At 39.5% G+C, this 19,315-nt stretch overlaps 1 protein-coding gene across 2 annotated transcripts in view; it reads left to right on the top strand.

Annotated features, from left to right (window-relative positions):
* The first annotated feature begins 965 nt into the window (after positions 1-965).
* The window catches only part of LOC145349350 (T-cell surface protein tactile), a 131,843-nt gene continuing 113,493 nt past the window's right edge, over positions 966-19,315 (top strand). For both annotated transcript variants that reach the window (XM_080197866.1, XM_080197865.1), the window contains exon 1: positions 966-1,072. In XM_080197866.1, coding sequence (XP_080053992.1) covers positions 1,009-1,072 — 64 coding nt within the window. In that variant the 5' untranslated portion in view covers positions 966-1,008. The remainder of the gene's footprint in view (positions 1,073-19,315) is intronic.

Raw genomic sequence — 19,315 nt, 5'->3', positions numbered from 1 at the left:
GTTTTAAGTCGGTCCGCCTTGTTGTCCAACGAGGGCCATACACGCGATGGGTCGTACTAGGGCTGCTCTTGGATGTTCGAGAGTAGCCTAGTGCTTCATGTCGTTAGTGTGCGCTTAAACTGGACCAGATGCTGGGCAACACGACAGCTCAGTGACTATCACTGTGCAGTGTGCAGACACATGGATTTGGGCCGGTGTCTGTGGGTGTTTGCACATTCTCCCCATGCTTGCGTGGGTTTTGTCCGGGTGTTCCAGTTTCCTCTCACACCCCAAAGATGTGCTATTAGGCTGATTGGTGGTAATAAATTGTCCCTAAATTAGTTTTCCCTCAATGTGGAATGACATAATCATAGATAAGGGTCATGGGTGGAGGGGGGACTCGTAATGTTAAAATGGCGGCGCAGGCTCATTGGGCCGAAGGGCCTGTTTCCCGGGCTGTTTTTGTTCTTTGTTCTTTGTTCAATAATTGGCCGGGTTGGAATTGTCCTGCTTTCTGTGTACAGGACATACCTTGGCAATTTTCAACATTGTCGGGTAGATGCCAATTTTGTAACTGTACTGGAAGAGCTAAGCAAGGGGAGTGACATGTTCTGGAGCACAAGTCACCAACAATTGCTAACAGTGAAGAAACCAGTCACAGAAAGACCACAGCACTACCTACGATGCCTTCACATGCTCAGGGAGCCTGAGCAGGCTGAAAACAAGATTCAAGGACTTTATTACCACTTATCCCCTAACTGACTTTTGAAATTCAAATCATTCTGTCTGATTTAAGATTTTCAGATGGCTGCTCTTTTACCTGCATGTGTCACTCTTGTATGCAGCAGGTGTAGCTGCTGCTAATTATGCTGTTGAACGGATGTGGCTGCATGATGAAATGAAGTAAAGTTAAAGCTAACGTTCGTGCTGTGGTTCACTGGATAGTTGTTGATCTCTGCTTCCTGCAGTGTACCGCTACTGTCGAACCACAACTGCTCAACAAATTGTTGATGATCTGACACGAGAACTATGGCTACACAAGCAAAACATGACCATCTTCCACGTCTCCTTCTGTTGATAAATCTTGTCCGGGGTAAGTGTTCCCATTTTCCTTCAAACTCTTTTGTCATTAAATGAAAGAAATGCAGATATTGAGTGCGCAAATGATGTTTTGTGTGAGGAAGTTGTATTTACCTACATCATCCTCTAAATGTGTTGTACAACATTAGGACTGCCAGTGACTAGGAAACATACCTGTGCCTGTGACACTAATGTTCTGTATTTTGTGTTGTACGGTGTTGCACTGATTTATTGATCAGATCTTGTGCTGTAGGTGCTCTGGGGCACTCCAACCAATGATGCAAAAATATTGCTGAAGATGCAAGGAGAGAAAATAGGGGGTAAGACAGGAAGAAGAATGCTTCATTTTGGCTCTGTAACAAACAGTCTGATCATGAACAAACATGCCAAATGCAGCTTAAGTTCTGAGTGGTTTCAAAGAACAACAACATAACTAAGGACAAATGAGCACATTCTGTACATTTGTAACTAAGAAAGTGGTAATGAGCTATATCAGCATGAAGTGAATAGATTAAACCAGGCATAAGGTATAAATCACCAGTGACAGCAGTATGTACTGCCTACATGATGTACTGCAGCAACTTGCCAAGTTTGATAGCATCTTCCAAATTTGTAGCTTCTACAATCTAGAAAAACAAAGTCAACAGACACATGGAAAGATCACCACCTGCAAGTTCCCCACCAACTCACTGACCATCCTTAATTGAAACGATGGGCAAGATTTTCTGGCTGTGCCCATCCCAATTCCCACCCGAGGTCAACAGATGAAAATTTACTTCTATATTACCACTTTTTTCACTGTCACTGGGTCAAAAATCTGGAGCTCCCTTCCTAACAGCACTGTGGGCTTCTACACACCACATGGACTACAACAGTTCAAGAAAACAACAAACCACTACCTTTCAAAAGCAATTTCATATGGGCAATAAATGTTGGGCATGTCAATGATTTCCATTTCCCATGGATGAATTTAAAAAGTTCATGTTTATGTCAGGAAAGCAATTTAAAATGCTGCTGTCAGGAAATCTATTGTTATGGTCTTGTGTCATCCTCACATAATGTCTCAGGTTTTTATATTTTAATCAAGTCACCTCTTACTCTTCTAAACTCCAGCGGATACAAGCCTAGCCTGTGCAAACAACCTTTTCTATCCATCTTTGTGTCATCAAATTTAGAAGCTATATCTGTTATACCTCATGCTATACCTCATTCAAGTCATTTAAACAAATTGTAAATAGTTGAGGCCTAAGCACTGATCACTGTGGTACATTACTAGTCACATTTTGCCAACCAGGAAATGACCCATTTAAGAACATAAAAACATAAGAAATAGGAGCAGGAGTAGGCCATCTAGCCCGTCGAGCCTGCCCCGCCATTCAATAAGATCATGCTGAACTGAAGTGGATCAGTTCCACTTTCCCGCCTACTCCCCATAACCCTTAATTCCCTTGTCTATCAGAAATCTATCTACCCGTGACTTAAATATATTCAACGAGGCAGCCTCCACCACTTCAATGGGCAGAGAATTCCAGAGATTCACCACCCTTTGAGTGAAGAATTTCCTCCTCAACTCTGATCTAAACTGACCCCCTTTTTTTGAGGCTGTGCCCTCTAGTTCTGCTATCCTTTCTAAGCGAAAAGAATCTCTCTACCTCTACCCTATCTAGCCCCTTCATTATCTTGTAAGTCTCTATAAGATCCCCCTCAGCCTTCTAAACTCCAACGAGTACAGACCCAGTCTATTCAATCTCTCCTCATAAACTAACCCCCTCATCTCCGGTATCAGCCTGATGAACCTTCTTCTACCTCCAAGGCCGATATATCCTTTCACAAATAAGGGGACCAAAACTGCACACAGTACTCCAGTTGCAGTCTCACCAGTGCCCTGTACAGTTGCAGCAAGACCTCCCTACTCTTATATTCTATCCCCCTCGCTATAAAGGCCAACATTCCATTCACCTTCTTGATCACCTGCTGCACCTGCAGACTGGATTTTTGCGATTCGTGCACAAGGACCCCCAAGTCCCTCTGCACCATAGCATGCTGCAACTTTTCACTATTTAAATCATATTCCTTCCTACTATTATTTCTACCAAAGTGATTTATGCCTATTCTCTGTTTCCTGTTAGCTAACTAACCTCTATGCATGATATAATCCACCCATTCCAGACATAATTCTAATAAACCTTCTCTGAACTGCTCCAATGCATTTGTTTCCTTCCTTAAATAAGGAAACTAACCCTGTACACAATATTGCAGATGTGGTCTCAGCAATGCTCCATACAACTGAAGAATAACCTCCCTACTTTTGTAATCAATTCCCCTCACAATAAACAATAACATTCTATTAGCTTTCCTAATTATTTACTGTACCTGTATGCTAACCTTTTGTAACTCATGCAGTAGGACAACCAGATCACTCTGCAACAAAAAGAGAAAATTCTGGAAATTTTCAGCAGGTCCAACAGCATCTGTGGAGAAAGAACAGAGCCAATGTTTCGAGTCTGGATGCCCCTTGTTAGAGTCTTTTAGCCTTACCAGATCCCTCTATATTTCAGAACTCTGCAATTTATCACCATTTAGATAATATGTTTCTATTTTATTCTTCCTACCAACTCGGACAATTTTGTATTTGCCTACATTATACTCCCTTTGCTAGATTTTCACCACTTGCCCACGCTATCTGTATCCTTCTGTAGCCTTATATTATGATATTCACAATTTATTTTCCTACCCATCTTTGTGACATCAAATTTAGAAACTATATCTTTGGTCCCCTCATTCAAGTCATTTAAACAAATTGTAAATAGTTGAGTCCTCAGCACTGATCACTGTGGTACATTATTGGTCACATTTTGCCAACCAGAAAATGACCCATTTATGCCTATTCTCTGTTTCCTGTTAGCAAGCTAACCTCTATGCATGCTCATACGTCACCACATACACCATGAGTTTTAATTTTCTGCTATAACCTTTGATGTGGCACCTTATCAAATGCCTTCTGAAAGTTTAGATGCAGTTCCCCTTTATCAATCATACATGTTACCTCCTCAAAGTAATTCCAATATTTTGATTAAACATCATTTTTCTTCCACAAAACCATGTTGACTCTGCCTGATTGCCTTCAATTCATCTGGGTTTCCTTAAACAATGTCTTTAATAATAGCATCTAATGTTTTCCCTATGACAGCTGCTAAGCTTATTTGCCTATAGTTTCCTACTTTCTATCTCCCTTTGTTTTCGAATAAAGACTATTTTTAAACCAAATGGAACCTTTCCTGAAGCTAGTGAACTTTGGAAAATTAAAACCAATGCATCAAGTATCTCACTAGCCAGATCTTTATGACCTAGAGTGAAACCAGCTTGCCCACAGGAGCTGTCAGCTCACCGCTTCAACAATTTTCTGTGCCACTTGCCTGGTAGCTGTAATTTTCCTGAGTTTCTTCTTCCCTTTCAATTCATATTTATATGTATTTCTGGGATGTTACTTGCTTCCTCTATAGTGAAGATTGATGCAAACTATCTGCAATATTCTTATTTTCCGTTACTAATTTCTCAGCCTTACTTTCCATCAATCTAAAACTCATTTTGTTAGCTCCTCTTTTTTAAATATCCATGGAAACGCATTCTGTTTCTACCAAGCTTTCCTTGCACTCTAATTTTTTTCCCCTTCTTACTGACCTTTAAACATTTTTTGTTTTGCTTAAATACTGTTTTAAATATATTCTGTTCAATCTTCTGACTTGCCAATTATCTTTGCATAACTAAATATATTGTATGTATATATTGTACAATTATATATTTTTTAAGTTTGATAATATATTTAACATTTTGAGTTAACAATGGATGGTGGATTTTCCCCATTGGAATTTATTTTCATGTTGGAATGTATCCATTCTGTATATTCTGAATGATCCCCTTAAATGTCTGCCAGTGCATCTCTACTGACCTATCCCTTAATCTAAATTATTAGTTCACTTTTGTTAGCTCTGTCTCTATTCTCTCATAATTGCTTTAATTTAAGTCTAAAATATTAATCCAAGTCTTACTCTTCTCTCACTCAAGCTGTTGTATTTTCATTTTCCTTCCGAATTAATTTTTCAGTCATCTTTGCTGCTTTTCATATTCTGCCCAATCTTCTGACATGTCACCCACCCTTGTGCAGTTAAATGCTTTTTCATTAAGTCTAATATTAGATTTTAGATCACCACAGATGGCAAACCTTCCTTTGGAATTTTTCTTTCTTGTTGTAATATGTCTATTCTGTGTATTCTAAAATACCCTCTGAAATGTCTGTCACTGCATCTCTACTGACGCATTCGTTAGATGAATTTGACAGTCCACTTTAACTCACCCTACTTTCGTGCCCTCACAATTGCCCTTATTTACTTTAAAATTCTAGTCTTAAATCCACTCTTCTCTCTCTCAAATTGAATGTAAAAATTCAATCATATTCTGATCACTGTTGATCACTTGTAGAGTATAGAGGATGTAGGAGTAGAATTAAGAGATAAATGAGGAGGGCAAAAAGGGGACATGAGATTATTTTGACAGATAAGGCAAAGGAGAATCCAAAGAGCTTCTACAAATACATAAAGGCCAAAAGAGTAACAAGGGAGAGAGTGGGGCCTCTTAAGGATCAACAAGGTCATCTATGTGCAGATTCACAAGAGATGAATGAGATCCTAAATGAATATTACTCATCAGTATTTACCATTGAGAAAAGTATAGACGTTAAGGAATTTGGGAAAATAAATAGTGATGTCTTGAGAAGTGTACACATTACAGAGAAGTGCTGGAAGTCTTAAAGCGTGTCAAGGTAGATTAATCCCTGGGTCCTATGAGTGTATCCCAGGACATTGTGGGAGGCTAGGGAGGAAATTGTGGGTCCCCTAGCAGAGGTATTTGAATCATTGATAGTCACAGGTGAGGTGCCTGAAGATAGGAGGGTGGCAAAATACAGGAAAAAGCCTGGAGACTACAGGCCAGTGAGCCTCACATCTGTGGTTGGTAAGTTATTGGATGGTATTTTGAGAGACAGGATCTACAGGCATTTAGAGACACAAGGACTGATTAAGGACAGTCAGCATGGCTTTGTGTGTGGAAAATCATGTCTCACAAATTTGATTGAGCTTTTTGAAGGGATAACTAAGATGTTAGATGAGGGCAATGCAGGTGACGTTGTCTACATGGACCTTAACAAGGCCTTTGGCAAGGTACCGCATGGTAGGTTGTTGCATAAGATTAAATCTCATAGGATCCAGGGTGAGGTAGCTAAATGGATACAAAATTGGCTTGGTGACAGAAGCCAGAGGGTGGTTGTAGAGGACAGTTTTTCAAACTGGAGGCCTCTAACCAGCAGTGTGCCTCAGAGGTCAGTGCTGGGCCCACTGTTATTTGTCATTTATATCAATGATTTAGATGAGAATATAGAAGGTATGGTTAGTAATTTCATAGGCTATGAAGCATATATAACTATCATTTTTGCTCCAGATATTTATTAAAGATTGTTCTTAAGTTAAATATTCCCTCTCTTGCTCCCATTCCAGGTAAATCCAAACTATGATACATCAATTTCCACTTCATATATCTTATTATTCTTTCTATTATGATTTTTAAGATCACTTTAATAAGATGACTCATTAAGTTTATAGATCTAAAATGATAGCCCTCCATTGTGTTAAGTTTTGTGAGTAACTTAAAGAATTATGTGGGCAGCATGGTGGCACAGTGATTAGCACTGCTGCCTCACAGTGCCAAGGACCCAGGTTCAATTCTGGCCTTGGTGACTGTCTGTGTGGAGTTTGTACATTCTCCCTGGGTTTCCTCCAGGTGCTCCGATTTGCTCTCACAATTCAAAGATGTGCAAGTTAGGTGGATTAGCCATAGTAAATTACGTCTTTGTGTCAAGGGTCTTAGCAGGGTAAATACATGGGGTTAGGGAGATAGCGCCTGGGTCAGATTGTTGTCAGTGCAGGCTTGATGGGCTGAATGGCCTCTTTTTCTACTGTAGGAATTCTATGATTTTATAAATAACGAATATCTCAAGTCATTAGGAATGTATCTGTTGTATATAGTTGATCACAAGTTTCTGCAATTTCTTCTTATTCTGTTTCTCCAAGAGCTTTTGAATGCTCTGTTGTTACTTCATTTATGCCTGGAGCTTTTCCTGTACTCAATTTCAAAGCATTCTATACCTCTGAGATGATAATGTTTGTTCTTTTATTTGCCTCTATATCTTGTGGATTGTCTTTGAATCATCGCACAATTCACTTATATATTCTGTCCTTTTTTGTGATTGTATCTCTTTTAAACATGATTTTCCCATTTTTGTTTTTTATGCACCCTGACTTGAATCAACAGCTTTGTTCTGTCTCCACAGATGATGTCAGAAGTGCTGAGATTTTCCAGCATTTTTGGTGCCTCATAGGAGCGTTTCTCTTTAAATTGCCTACATGTATTCTTTTAAACTTCATCAGAATCAAATGTGTTCCTTTCCTTTTCCTATCATGATTGCTAATGTTTCATCTGTTATCCATTCCTTGTCTTTCTTTTCAGTTTTGGTAATATTTCCTCTACAGCATACGCTATCTCATGTATTTCTATTTGCTTTTCATTTATTGTTACGGGACTTTATTTTGTTCTGTTTCTTCAAACCATTCATGCTGAAAGTAAAATACGACTTTAAGATTGAATGATTGCCTGATGCTTTCATTCTTCAATATATCAAGGTCTAAATAGTTGTACATCTTTCTCTTTTTTGGTATTTTCAATTTCACCTTAAATTTTGCCACATGGAATAAATGATCTGGGATACTTATGAACATTTTTCATTACTGCTGCAAAAACTTTATTCACCTTCACATGATCTATTTGATTTCTATACATATTGCTTAGATTTCTCCAAGTGTACATTTTTTTTGGTGATTAAAAAGATGTTTGCTGCTATCAGATGTTTTTCTGGATTAAATTGTCTCTCTCCTCTTTCATTTCTCGACCCAAGGCCACATTGACTGAAATGTGTTTTTGAAGTTCTTCTAGTGTTTAAGTTGCCCATTACAATTACCACATCAGTTAATTTGATTTGATCATAATATCTAAAAAAGATCATCATAAAATGTCTCTATTTCCTGCTCACTGTGATCTTGTGACAGAGCATAAACTTGTAAGACAACCAGATCAGTCGGCTTTTCTTTGATCTCAATCCCTTTCTAAGATTGGCCAATAACTCCTTGTATCTTTTGATTACTGGGGTTCCTACTCCATTTCCATGCTTCTCACCTCCTGAGGAATAAAGCACATGATTTGGCTTAAATAAAAACTAAAAAATTGCAGATGCTGGAAATCTGATATGAAAACAGAAAATGCTACAAAAGCTCAGCATCAGATCTGGCAGCGTCTGTGGGAAGAGAAACAGAGCTAATGTTTTGAGTGTAACATGACTCTTCATTAGAACTGGAGAGAGGTAGAAATGTGATGGGTTTAATGCTGATAAAAATAGGGGGAGAGCAGGCAGGGCTAAATAGAAGGTCATGGACAGGCTGGAGATCAGGAGACGTTAAATGACAAAGTAGCTTCACCGGCCTCCACATCTAACCTGTTAGTCAAAAGGGCAGTTTCCTTGACGAGGGCTCACGTTCAAGTTCTTAGAAATCCTGCTTCATGATACGTCAAACATCCTGGTAGATTTGGGGAGATAGTGCTAGAGAAGGAATATCAGTGTATCTGGTCTTCCAAGGGGAGCTGGGGATGATTTTCTGGCTGAATTTGAGAACTGGCTGCCATGCTTTCACAATCATGATTTGAAGGCTGGGCGTTTCAGGTTTGATGGAGTACATTGTATCTAATTTTCGAGGCATGGGGTTGGTTGAAGACTCCAACAACTTGCCTGACTTTGTCTTGTTCTCAATGTTCATCGACAAGAGTTGGAGGCAGTCTGATGTGACGGATCTTCGCCAGCCACCAGGGCCTAGGTGTTTTTTTGCCCCTTCAGGGCAATGGCGTGGTGGAGGCTCAAAGGCTTTGGTGAAACTCTGGATGGATCCTGGATGTTGCTTGATTATTCTGTCATGGTTTTGGTCTTTTCAAGCTCCCTGGTGGTTATATTATCCTACAGTTCATCATTAATCCTGAACTTTGTTCCCTTGTGATTATACTGACTTAGTAGCATGTTGACAAGGATGTATGATATATGAGCATAAGAGAGTTGCCTCCTCATGCTATACTGCAAAAATCAAGATTGTCCATTTTTTCTCTTTAATGGTATTTGTCCATTGGTGTGTTCCAATGGTGGAAAGAGGAAGGCTTTTTTTAATAAGCGTACTGTTGCATTCAGTCTTGGTTTTGATGTGTGGTACTAGGGTAGTGTGGTGGATCCTGCTTCTGGTATGTTTCAAATCCAGGGGCACAGTGGTACAGTAGTTAGCACTGCTGCTTCACGGCACCAGGGACGTGGGTTCAACCCCCAGCTTGGATTACTGTCTGCATGGAGTCTGCATGTTTTCTCCGTGCCTGTGTGGGTTTCCTCCAGTGCTCCAGTTTCCTCCCATCGTCCAAAAGATGTGCTAGTTAGATGCATTGACCAAGCTGAATTTTCCTTCAATCTACATAAACAGGCACAAGAGTGTGGTGACTCGGTGATTTTCAGAGAAACTTCATTGCAGTGTTAATGTAAGCCATTGCGACACTAATAAATAAACTTTAAATTTTGGTTTTAGTGTTTGCAATATGGAGATATTTCTTTGTTTGGGTATTGTTTGTAGGTCGCCTTCTCTCTATTGGGGAGCATGCTGAGTTGGTTGTATGAAATGAGGGTTTTGCGGCATTTACCTGTTTTCTTATGTGCTATAATCCTTGTATCGACACCGAGGGAGTATTTTTTGGTGCCCTCCACTTTACTTATAAATAAGATGATTGGTGCCACAACAGGGTAGGTGAGTAGGTGGTTTGGTCAACCATAGAAGTGGTTGGAATTGCCCTGGAAGTCCTCCCATTAGAATTATTGGTGTAGCATTTTTCCTTTGTATATTGATGTTTTGAGATTAAGGAATCCTGCTTGTCTCCTATGCAGGTAAAGACAGACCATGTATTGTGGAAAAGACTGGGTTCTTTTTTCCTGTTGTTGGTGGCTCTGATTTGTTATATTTCATTCCAGAGAGTTTCCCTTATCTTGTCGGGAGAAAAAGAATCCCAGTTCAACACCGGCATCTCCACATCATGTGGAATAATGATCATTCTGTACTGTACTAGATTTTGGGGATTTGTTGTGTGTTGTTGTGAAATGTAAAATGAAAAACCCCCAATAAAAACATCCATTAAAGAAACCTAAAACCTAGCAGATAGATATTCTACATGTACGTCTGTGTGTGTTTTAATTCATCGCTCCGCTGAAATGTGGGAACATGGATCAAAAAACAGGATCTATAGCTTTGACCTGCTCCCATTTTGGTGTTTAGGATGGTTAAATACTCATTATTGTTTATCCTATCTAAATGTCAGCAGCATTATCCTGTTGAGTGACAACAGCAAAGGAGGATACTCAAGCATTTCACAGTTTATGAAGAAAGTACTAGACAGATAGGGTTAAAAATTGATTGTGGTCCATAATTGATCAGGATCAAAACCAACTGAGTGCCAGTAATGGGCACATCAACCTGAAGGTCCAAAGAAAGCTCAGATTTCAAACACTGCCTTACTGGATGAGCTGCAGGTGCCTGCTGTTCTTCTTCTCTTGACTCCATAGTTTTCAAAACAAAATTAATTCAGTTTTGATTTATGGTTGCAGGGACTGCTAAAGAATTCAAAGCAGCCTTGGCTCCTTGACTGCTACTTACTGATCAATTATGACAAGGGGACCTAAAACAAGTATTGAGTCCTTCATTTAAATATACTAATTTATACACCACTTTGCACATCTCTGTCTTTATAATCTCCTTCAGTGACTTGCATTCCACCAAGTTAGGCTCTTAACTAATCCTGATTTTAATCACTCCATTACTGAAAATTGTGCCTTTAGTTGTATAGGCACTAAGCTATGGATTTCCTCCCTGTATCTCTTTATCCTTGTATCCCAATTTCCTCCTCTCAGGCTCTCTTTAAACCTGTTTCTATATGGGGCTGTCAACTCCAGCGGAGATGTCGATTGAAATTATGTCATAAAAAGCCACACAGGAGAATATATGTATTTTTTTCTCTCTATCTCTATGATTTTAATGAGGAGCTTTGAGGTTAAGGATTCTGAACCCTCTCTCTTCTGCCAATCAAACTCAGAATAACATTTACTGCTTATGCCAGATCCCTCAATGAAATGCCAACCCTGTGAATTACATTGCAACCCACCAAAACACCAGCTAATCGGAGTGCTCCTTTTTATCCCCAGTTTAACATTTTAATTTGATTGGGCAACCCTGAGCCAAATATTGCCACGTGGCAATGCCTCATGGTGGGAATTGTAGTTCCCTTTTCTTTTTGGTGGTTGCTACTAATGATTGGTCCAGCTGAGGATCAGAAATGCAAATTACTTGACTGGTTTGCTTAAAACATCATTTCAAAATTTCTCGGTTTGCTTTCTTTGGCTATTTATGATTGCTGCCAAATCCAGTCATTCCAGGAGGATTAACAACCATGCTTTTTGGTCCAGCTTTTGATAATTTGGCCTAATAACTGCTTTCATGATTCAGTGTCTTTATATGTTTTATAATGCTCCTTTAAAACATCTTGGCATATTTTATTACATTTAAGATGGCAGGCAGGTAGTGGCTTAATGGTATTGACACTGGACTAGTAATCTAAAGCCCCAGGGTAATAATCTGGGGACTGGGATTCGAATCCCACCTATGACAATAAAAAAAATATGGAATTAAAAATCTAATGATGACCATGAAACAATGCCCTTTGCAGAAGAAAATCTGCCATCCTTACCTGGTCTGGCCTATATGTGACTCTGATCCACAGCAAAATGGGCCCTCAGAGCCAATTAGTTATTGGAAATAAATACTGCTGAGCCAGCAATGCCCACATCTCAAGAAAGCATAAAAAAACACAAGCTTTTGTTGCAGTTCAGAAGTGTTGGACTTGAAAAGTTAAATCATTAACTGTTTCACTCTCTACAGATGCTGTCAGATCTACTGAGTTTTCCCAACACTTTCTGTTTTCACTTCATCATCCACAATATTTTGCTTTTATTCCTGCAATTTTTTTAAATTGATCATCAAGGAGAAAAACCTTCGATTAGAGGATGTTATTGATGGACAGAACATTGGCAAGTGGAATAAACCATTGAAAGAGTCTGAGGTGATACATTTTGGGAAGACTAACGACACAAGGGAATACACAATGAACAGTAGGACGCTAGGAAGTACAAAAAATCAGACCGATCTTGGAGTGCTTGTCCAAAGATCTCTGAAGGCAGCTTAACAGGTAGATAAGGTGATTAAGAAGGTATATGGTGAGAATCTTGCCTTTATTGGCTATGGAATGGTTTATAAGAGCAGGGAGATTATGATGGATCAGTATAAAATGCTTGTTAGGCCACAAGAAGAGAACTGTGTGCAGTTCTGGTTGTCAAACTAAGGGAAGGATTTCACTACACTACACTGTGATTGCACTAAACAGTTAATTGCCTAGACTGGAGTGTTTCAGTTAAGAAGAGAGGTTAGTTGGGCCACAACAAAAACAGAAAATGCTGGATGACCCTCCTGACTTGAAACATTGGCACTATTCTTTCTCCACAGATGCTGTCAGACCTGCTGAGTTTCTCTAGCATTTTCTGTTTTTGTTTCGGATTCCAGCATCTGCAGTTTCCTGCCTTTATCTTTGGTTAGGTCAGGGTTGTTTTCTTTAGAGTAGAGAAGTTTGAGGGGGATCTGAATGAGGTGTACAAAATTATGAAGGACATAGGGTAGACAGGAAGAATTTTTTCCCCTAAGTAGAGGGGTCAATAGCCAGAGGACTATTTAAAGTCAGAGGCAGAAGATTTAGAGAGGATTTGAAAAAAAAGAAGATGGCGGTGGGAATCTGGATTTCACTGCCTAAAAGAGTAGTAGAGGCCAGAACTCTCACAACATTTAAGAAGTACTTAGATGAATACTTCAAATGCCATTGCATTCAAGGCTACAGACCAAGTGCTGGAAAGTGGACTGGCCTTTTTCCGTAGTGTAAAACTCTATAGAAAACTTAACCCAGAGCATTTATCAATGATTCAATCCAATTGTAAATTGAACATCAGCTGCTCCACTGCCAAATTTGTCATGTTACATCCAAAACTCAGATACAACTCATATAAATAGGTGAATTGAGGACCTAGCAGAGATGCCAGCATTATTGACTGCACAGAAAACACTGTTGTTTCATTTTCCCTGGCTTGAAAATAACAGATACTTTGCAAAGCATTAAAGGGTATGACTGGGGAAATTTAAAATTCAAAGCTTTGTAACTACTAGCTTAATCAAAAAGAATGCATGATGCGGAAATGAAAGATTTCTCCCAAAAGTACTGTGGGAGCAGTTGAAATAACTACAGTAAACACTTGGGGATTGATGCACTTGAACATTAACTGTAAGATCAAATAAGCTACAAATCTCCTATTCTGCAACACCATCGGTTTCCATGACGTGTGCAGCAGGCAGCGGCTAATGGGGCTTTTACTACCATAGGAAGGTCAGAACTTAAAGCAGGATGAGTTGAATCAGATTTGCTTGATTAAGGGATTAAAACTGATTAAAGTAGAAGGAGAAGTGTAAGCAATCTAATCAGGTAGACTTTACACTTCTATCACCTTTAATCAGATTGAACATTCACATCACCTGCCACAGCTCGAATACCTCTCAATCAATTCTTAAACTAGGAAGTACAGCTATTAACTATCCCATGCTCGCGAGGATGAGTGTCTTTTATGTGTCTGAAGATCTTTGCTGAGGCCAATTTGGGATCTGCAGACTTAGTGCCAGGTCGGACACTTGTTGTCACGTGTGATATCTGGTTGTATGTTATCAGTGCACAGAAAATGCTGTTGATTCACTTTACCTGGCTTGAAAATAATGGGCAGTGGGTGGCACGATAGCACAATGGTTAGCACTGCTGCTTCACAGCTCCAGGGACCTGGTTCGATTCCTGACTTCAGTCACTGTCTGTCTGGAGTTTGCACATTCTCCTCGTGTCTGCATCAGTTTCCTCTGAGTGCTCCTCCCATAGTCTAAAGATGTGCAGGTTAGGTTAATTGGCCATGCTAAAAATTGCCCCTTAGAGCTCTGAAATGAGTAGGTTAGATGAATTAGCAAGTAAATATATGGGGATAGGATCTGGGTGGGATTATGGTTGGTGCAGACTTGATGGGCCAAATGGCCTCTTTCTGCACTGTAGGGTTTCAATGATTCTATGATAGTTCAGGTCGTGATGTGTGTTCTTTTTGCCGCTTTCATTTTCCCCTTTATCATTTTGGTCTCAAAAGCCTGGGATCCTTCCCAAAGACTCTGATGGCATTTGTACAGTCTAAGGTGAGGGTCTCTTGGAAGCTGATGTCAATGTTGCATTATTTCACATTAGCTTTCCACACTTCCTTGAAGTAATTCTGTTGTCCTCTGCTGGTGCTGGGAGAAAAGTACCTGCGTTGGAAGCCTGGTAGCTAACATCTGAATAGTTGACCAACTCAACATGTCAGGTGATCACAGCCTCAATACTTGTGGTGTCTCCTTGTGAGATGACACAGATGTTGTATTTGGCCTTCCACTTAATATGGAAGATCATCTGCAGGCAATATTAATGATATTATTCCAGTGCTTTAAAGTGCTTCCTATATGTTGTAAATGTCTCAACTCCAATGACTGCATGACGAGCTTGGATTTTTTTTTTGATGTTATGATCTTCAAACACTCACTTCCTCAGGTGGTCAAAAGATTGCACCAGCAGATTTCAAGCAATGTGGATTTCTTCATCAATGTCAGCCTTCTTTGAAAGATAACTTCCAAGCTGCTGGAAGTGTTCCACATTTTCCAGACAACCATCATGAATCCTAATCAATGGGGCTGGGGCATATGCTTAGTCTTCTGAACTTTAAGTGTAAGTCCGATCTCCTCATATGTCTCGATAAATACATCAGCGGTTCTCTGGCAATCCTTTCCTGACAGAAATTGCAACAGCAATATCAGCTCAATGACCAAGGTAAAGGTGGTCTTAGATTTTGCTTTTCATCATCTAAAGTTAAATAGTTTAGTGTTCAATTTGTCATTTGAATAATGTTCTGAAGTTGAGTTTGTGAAGTGTGGTCATTTAAAAGCTGGTTTTGTGTCAATGCTAGGATGTTTAAAATGCAGGCATACAGGGTACACAAATTGCAACATTTGTAACAGAGACCAAACATCAGGGTTGTCTTGGTAACAGGCTTTGCAGGCTTTTGAATTCAGTTTAAAGAAGACACTCAGCTATCAAGGACCTATCAAATTTGAATTTGCTGTTGTCGACAACATCAGACCAACCCTGGTGTAGGAAAGTTGATTATGTTATCACAGTTATAAAGAGGGACTCAACTGCTTGCCTGCAGTAGCTCAACTGAAGGGCTGCACCTCTCAACACCTAGAGAGGGCATGAACATTCCTTCTATCTAACAAAGGGTACTAAAAATCAGAAAGAGCTATAGACAATGAAATCAACAGAAGGTTTTCCAAAGCCAAGACATCTGGTTTTATATTGTTTTGAGAGTGACTAAAGTCTTTTTCTTAGTAATGGATGGACCATGTATTTATTTGAACAGTATTCCAGTAGAATCTTACTTTATTCGATACGTTGCTGGGTTAATTAAAGTTCCCGATTGGTTAAATAAATAACTTGTTAATTATTCACTTAGTGAGTGTCAGGTATTTCCGTTAATAAACCTCTAAATGTTAAGGAAAAACAATTAATGCCTTCCCAAAGACATATAACACATTATGAAGTGAAGTATTCAGAAGTTTTTGAGAAGCCATACCAAATCCCCCAGAGTTGTAACAATAATGAATAAACTGCATACCAGCAGGGAGCTTGTCTCTAATCAGATGGAGCATGGAAATAAGGACTAATCTGTTATTAAGAATCACCTTTGGCATACCATCATGAGCAGAAGGATGGTAATGAATTTTGTAGAACATCCATACTTCCGTCGAAAGTTCCAGAATGCTTCATGATTTAGAGTCAAAAGCCTTTCCCATATTTGTGCAGAGGTTGATGTTGTTTGCAGCATCATGAGCTGTAAAAATCATGTCAGCCATGCCCTTTTATAGTCTAAACCCACATTGTTAATTCTTAATCCACCCCAGCCAAAATAGGGTTTGAGCCCTGTGTGTTGGTACTAATCTGATCGACACTGGCCTACCATCCAACTGAGTTAAGCAGTCCCACAAACAGTTTGAGAGGTGACAATGTGCACTCATAGAATCATAGAAACCTGACAGTACAGAAAGAGGCCATTTGGCCCATCGAGTCTGCATCAACCACAATCCCACCCAGGCCCTACCCCCATATCCCTACATATTTACCTACTAATCTCTCTAATCCACACATCTCAGGACACTAAGGGCAATTTTAGCATGGCCAATCAACCTAACCCACACATCTTTGGACTGTGGGAGGAAACCAGAGCACCTGGATGAAACCCACAGAGACACAAGGAGAATGTGCAAACTCCACACAGACAATGACCCAAGCTGGGAATTGAACCCAGGTCCCTGGAGCTGCGAGACAGCAGTGCTAACCACTGTGCTACCGTGTCGCCCACTGTTACATATGTGGAACAATGGCTTGTGATTGTGGTGGCTCCAATTTCTTTCCATCAAATGGCTGTCTAGGAATATTTCCTGCTCCCAATGCCTGTCATTGGCATATTTTGAAGGCATTTACAAGTTGGTTATCAAAACATGCCAATGATCATGTTATGAACACACCTTTCTTGGCATTCTTGAAGTGGCACATGAACCCTAAGTTTCTGACTCCAACACCACAAGAACTCCTCTAAGTCATTTATACATAAGACATTGGTCCTAGCATTGAAAATTGGGGAACATCACTGTCTATCAGCCTTGAGTCTGAAAAATAGCCATTTGCCAAAACTTGCTTTTTTTGTCCTTAAGCTATTTTTTTAACCAAGTTGAGGCTGAACCTTCTATTCAAAGAGCCTCAGTTGTGTTAACCAGCCTTATGTGTGGTATTTTATCAAATGATATTATTCCAGTTATTATTCGAGTTTATTGAGGTGCAAATGTTATTGATCAAGCAAAAGATCTCAGGCTTCAGGAAGAATGTTTGTGAAGATGATTAGAAAGCATTTCTACAAACCTTTTTGAGAATGAGATGACTTTACATTTTCTATTTGCTTTGGAAAAGAAACCCCAGCTCTGCAGCCTAGTTGAAGGAATACCAAACTATTCTGCATGAGTTGGTGATGATCCAAAGCAACACTTAGTTACCTTCTGATGGCAAAACATGGAGAATGCAGCAGTTTGACCAAATAGGGTGCCATGGCAACTTGGGACTCATCATATCTACCATACAATCCATGGAAACATAAAGTTGCAGACACCATTCATGAAATGGTTCATATCTGGAATAGGTTTCCATGTAGACCCTGGACTTTTGAGGACTGGGATAAGTTGTTATGAATTGTTTCATTTGGATGCATAGTCTTCGTATGAGCAACCTCCCTGGAAGTCTCAACAGAGAAGTTGTTTTCTGCAAGATATACCCATTTGTAGAATATTGATTTTCACATGCCAGTTCATCTCTGGTAAATGCGAGGGAATCCAAACCTTCCTGTGAGTGACCCAAATGAATTAGTTGAGGCTCCTGTTCATTTGAGAACAGATTACAGGGACTCTCACTTGGGGGAAATGCAGTATCAATTTAATTGGCCCAATTGGCAGTCTTACTAACCAATCCTAGGACAGGGAAAGGTCAAGCTGCTGACTTTCTGTCCAGGCTAAGGAACAAAGCATAGCAAGATATGAAATACAGTTAGCTCCGTAAGTCCTGGGAAGGAAGACAAACATTAAGAGAAAGCTCTGGGAATAGAGAGGTACAATCAAATGGTCAACTTGGGCGCATGAGCAGCGCAGCCTTGGAGGGCTGAAGGTCCTGTTCCTGTGCTATATTGTTCTTTGATCTACTAAACTGAATCAAGTAAAGAACAAAGGCTCATCAGAGAAATAAACTATTGGCCTAATAACAGGAACAGCATGAAATATTTGATTATGATTTATAAGGGGTGAGATTAAAGTTTATTTTTATTAGTGTCCCAAGTAGGCTTACATTAACATTGCAATGAAGCTACTGTGGCAATCCCTAGTTGCCATACTCCGATGCCTGTTCAGGTATACTGAGGGTCAATTTAGCATGGCCAATGCACCTAACATGCACATCTTTGTACTGAGGGTGGAAACTGGAGCACCCAGGGGAAACCCATGCCGACATGGGGAGAACATGCAAACCCCACACAGACAGTCACTCAAACTGGGAATCAAACCCAGGTCCCTGGTACTGTGAGGCAGCAGTGCTAACCACTGTGCCACATAGTTTAGAATTCCCATAACTAATACTCTTGTATATCTACATATTGCTGAATTGTGTCTGGCCTTGTATCTCTAAATTATCGTGACTTTTGGAAGTTTGGCAAAGCTCTGTACGCTTGCCCAAGAACTGGAAGGTAGAAAGCAAAAACCTCACTATTTACAAATGAAAGAAGAGAGAAATTAGGAAACTTTTGACAGAGAACATGATATTGGTAGTTATCAAAATGCTGGAGTCTGCTACTTGGAGTTTGTAAACTTGGTACTTTGAAGGTCATAATAAAATAATGTAGAACCATGATGGATTTATGAAAGTGGTATTGTGTTTGGTAACTCTGTAAGGGTTTGGTGAGGATGATAAATAATGTGATGGATAAGAAAGGATCAGTGGATGTAATATATTTATATACTTTTAAAAATCAATAAAATGCCACACTAAAGGTTATAACATAAAATTAGAACTTAATGTTTTGGGATTAATACATTATGATATATTGACATGAGGATTGGCTAAGGGACAGAAAATGAACAACGAGTAAACAAAACATTTCACTATGTTGGGGTGTAGTTAATGGGGAATGCCAGGATTTGTACTTGGATTTCAGCTTTTTGCAATTGATATGAATGACTTGGATGAAGGGACAGAATATAATATATGCAAGTTTACCAACTATACAAAGGTAACGAGGCAGTGAAAAGGACAGAAAGTGAAGATAAACAGGTTATAT

This window comes from Carcharhinus amblyrhynchos, chromosome 10 (genome assembly GCF_965287045.1).
Source record: "Carcharhinus amblyrhynchos chromosome 10, sCarAmb.v2.hapA, whole genome shotgun sequence".
NCBI lineage: Eukaryota > Metazoa > Chordata > Chondrichthyes > Carcharhiniformes > Carcharhinidae > Carcharhinus > Carcharhinus amblyrhynchos.
Note: the sequence above shows the minus strand (reverse complement) of the source record. Positions and strands in the feature narration are given on the sequence as shown.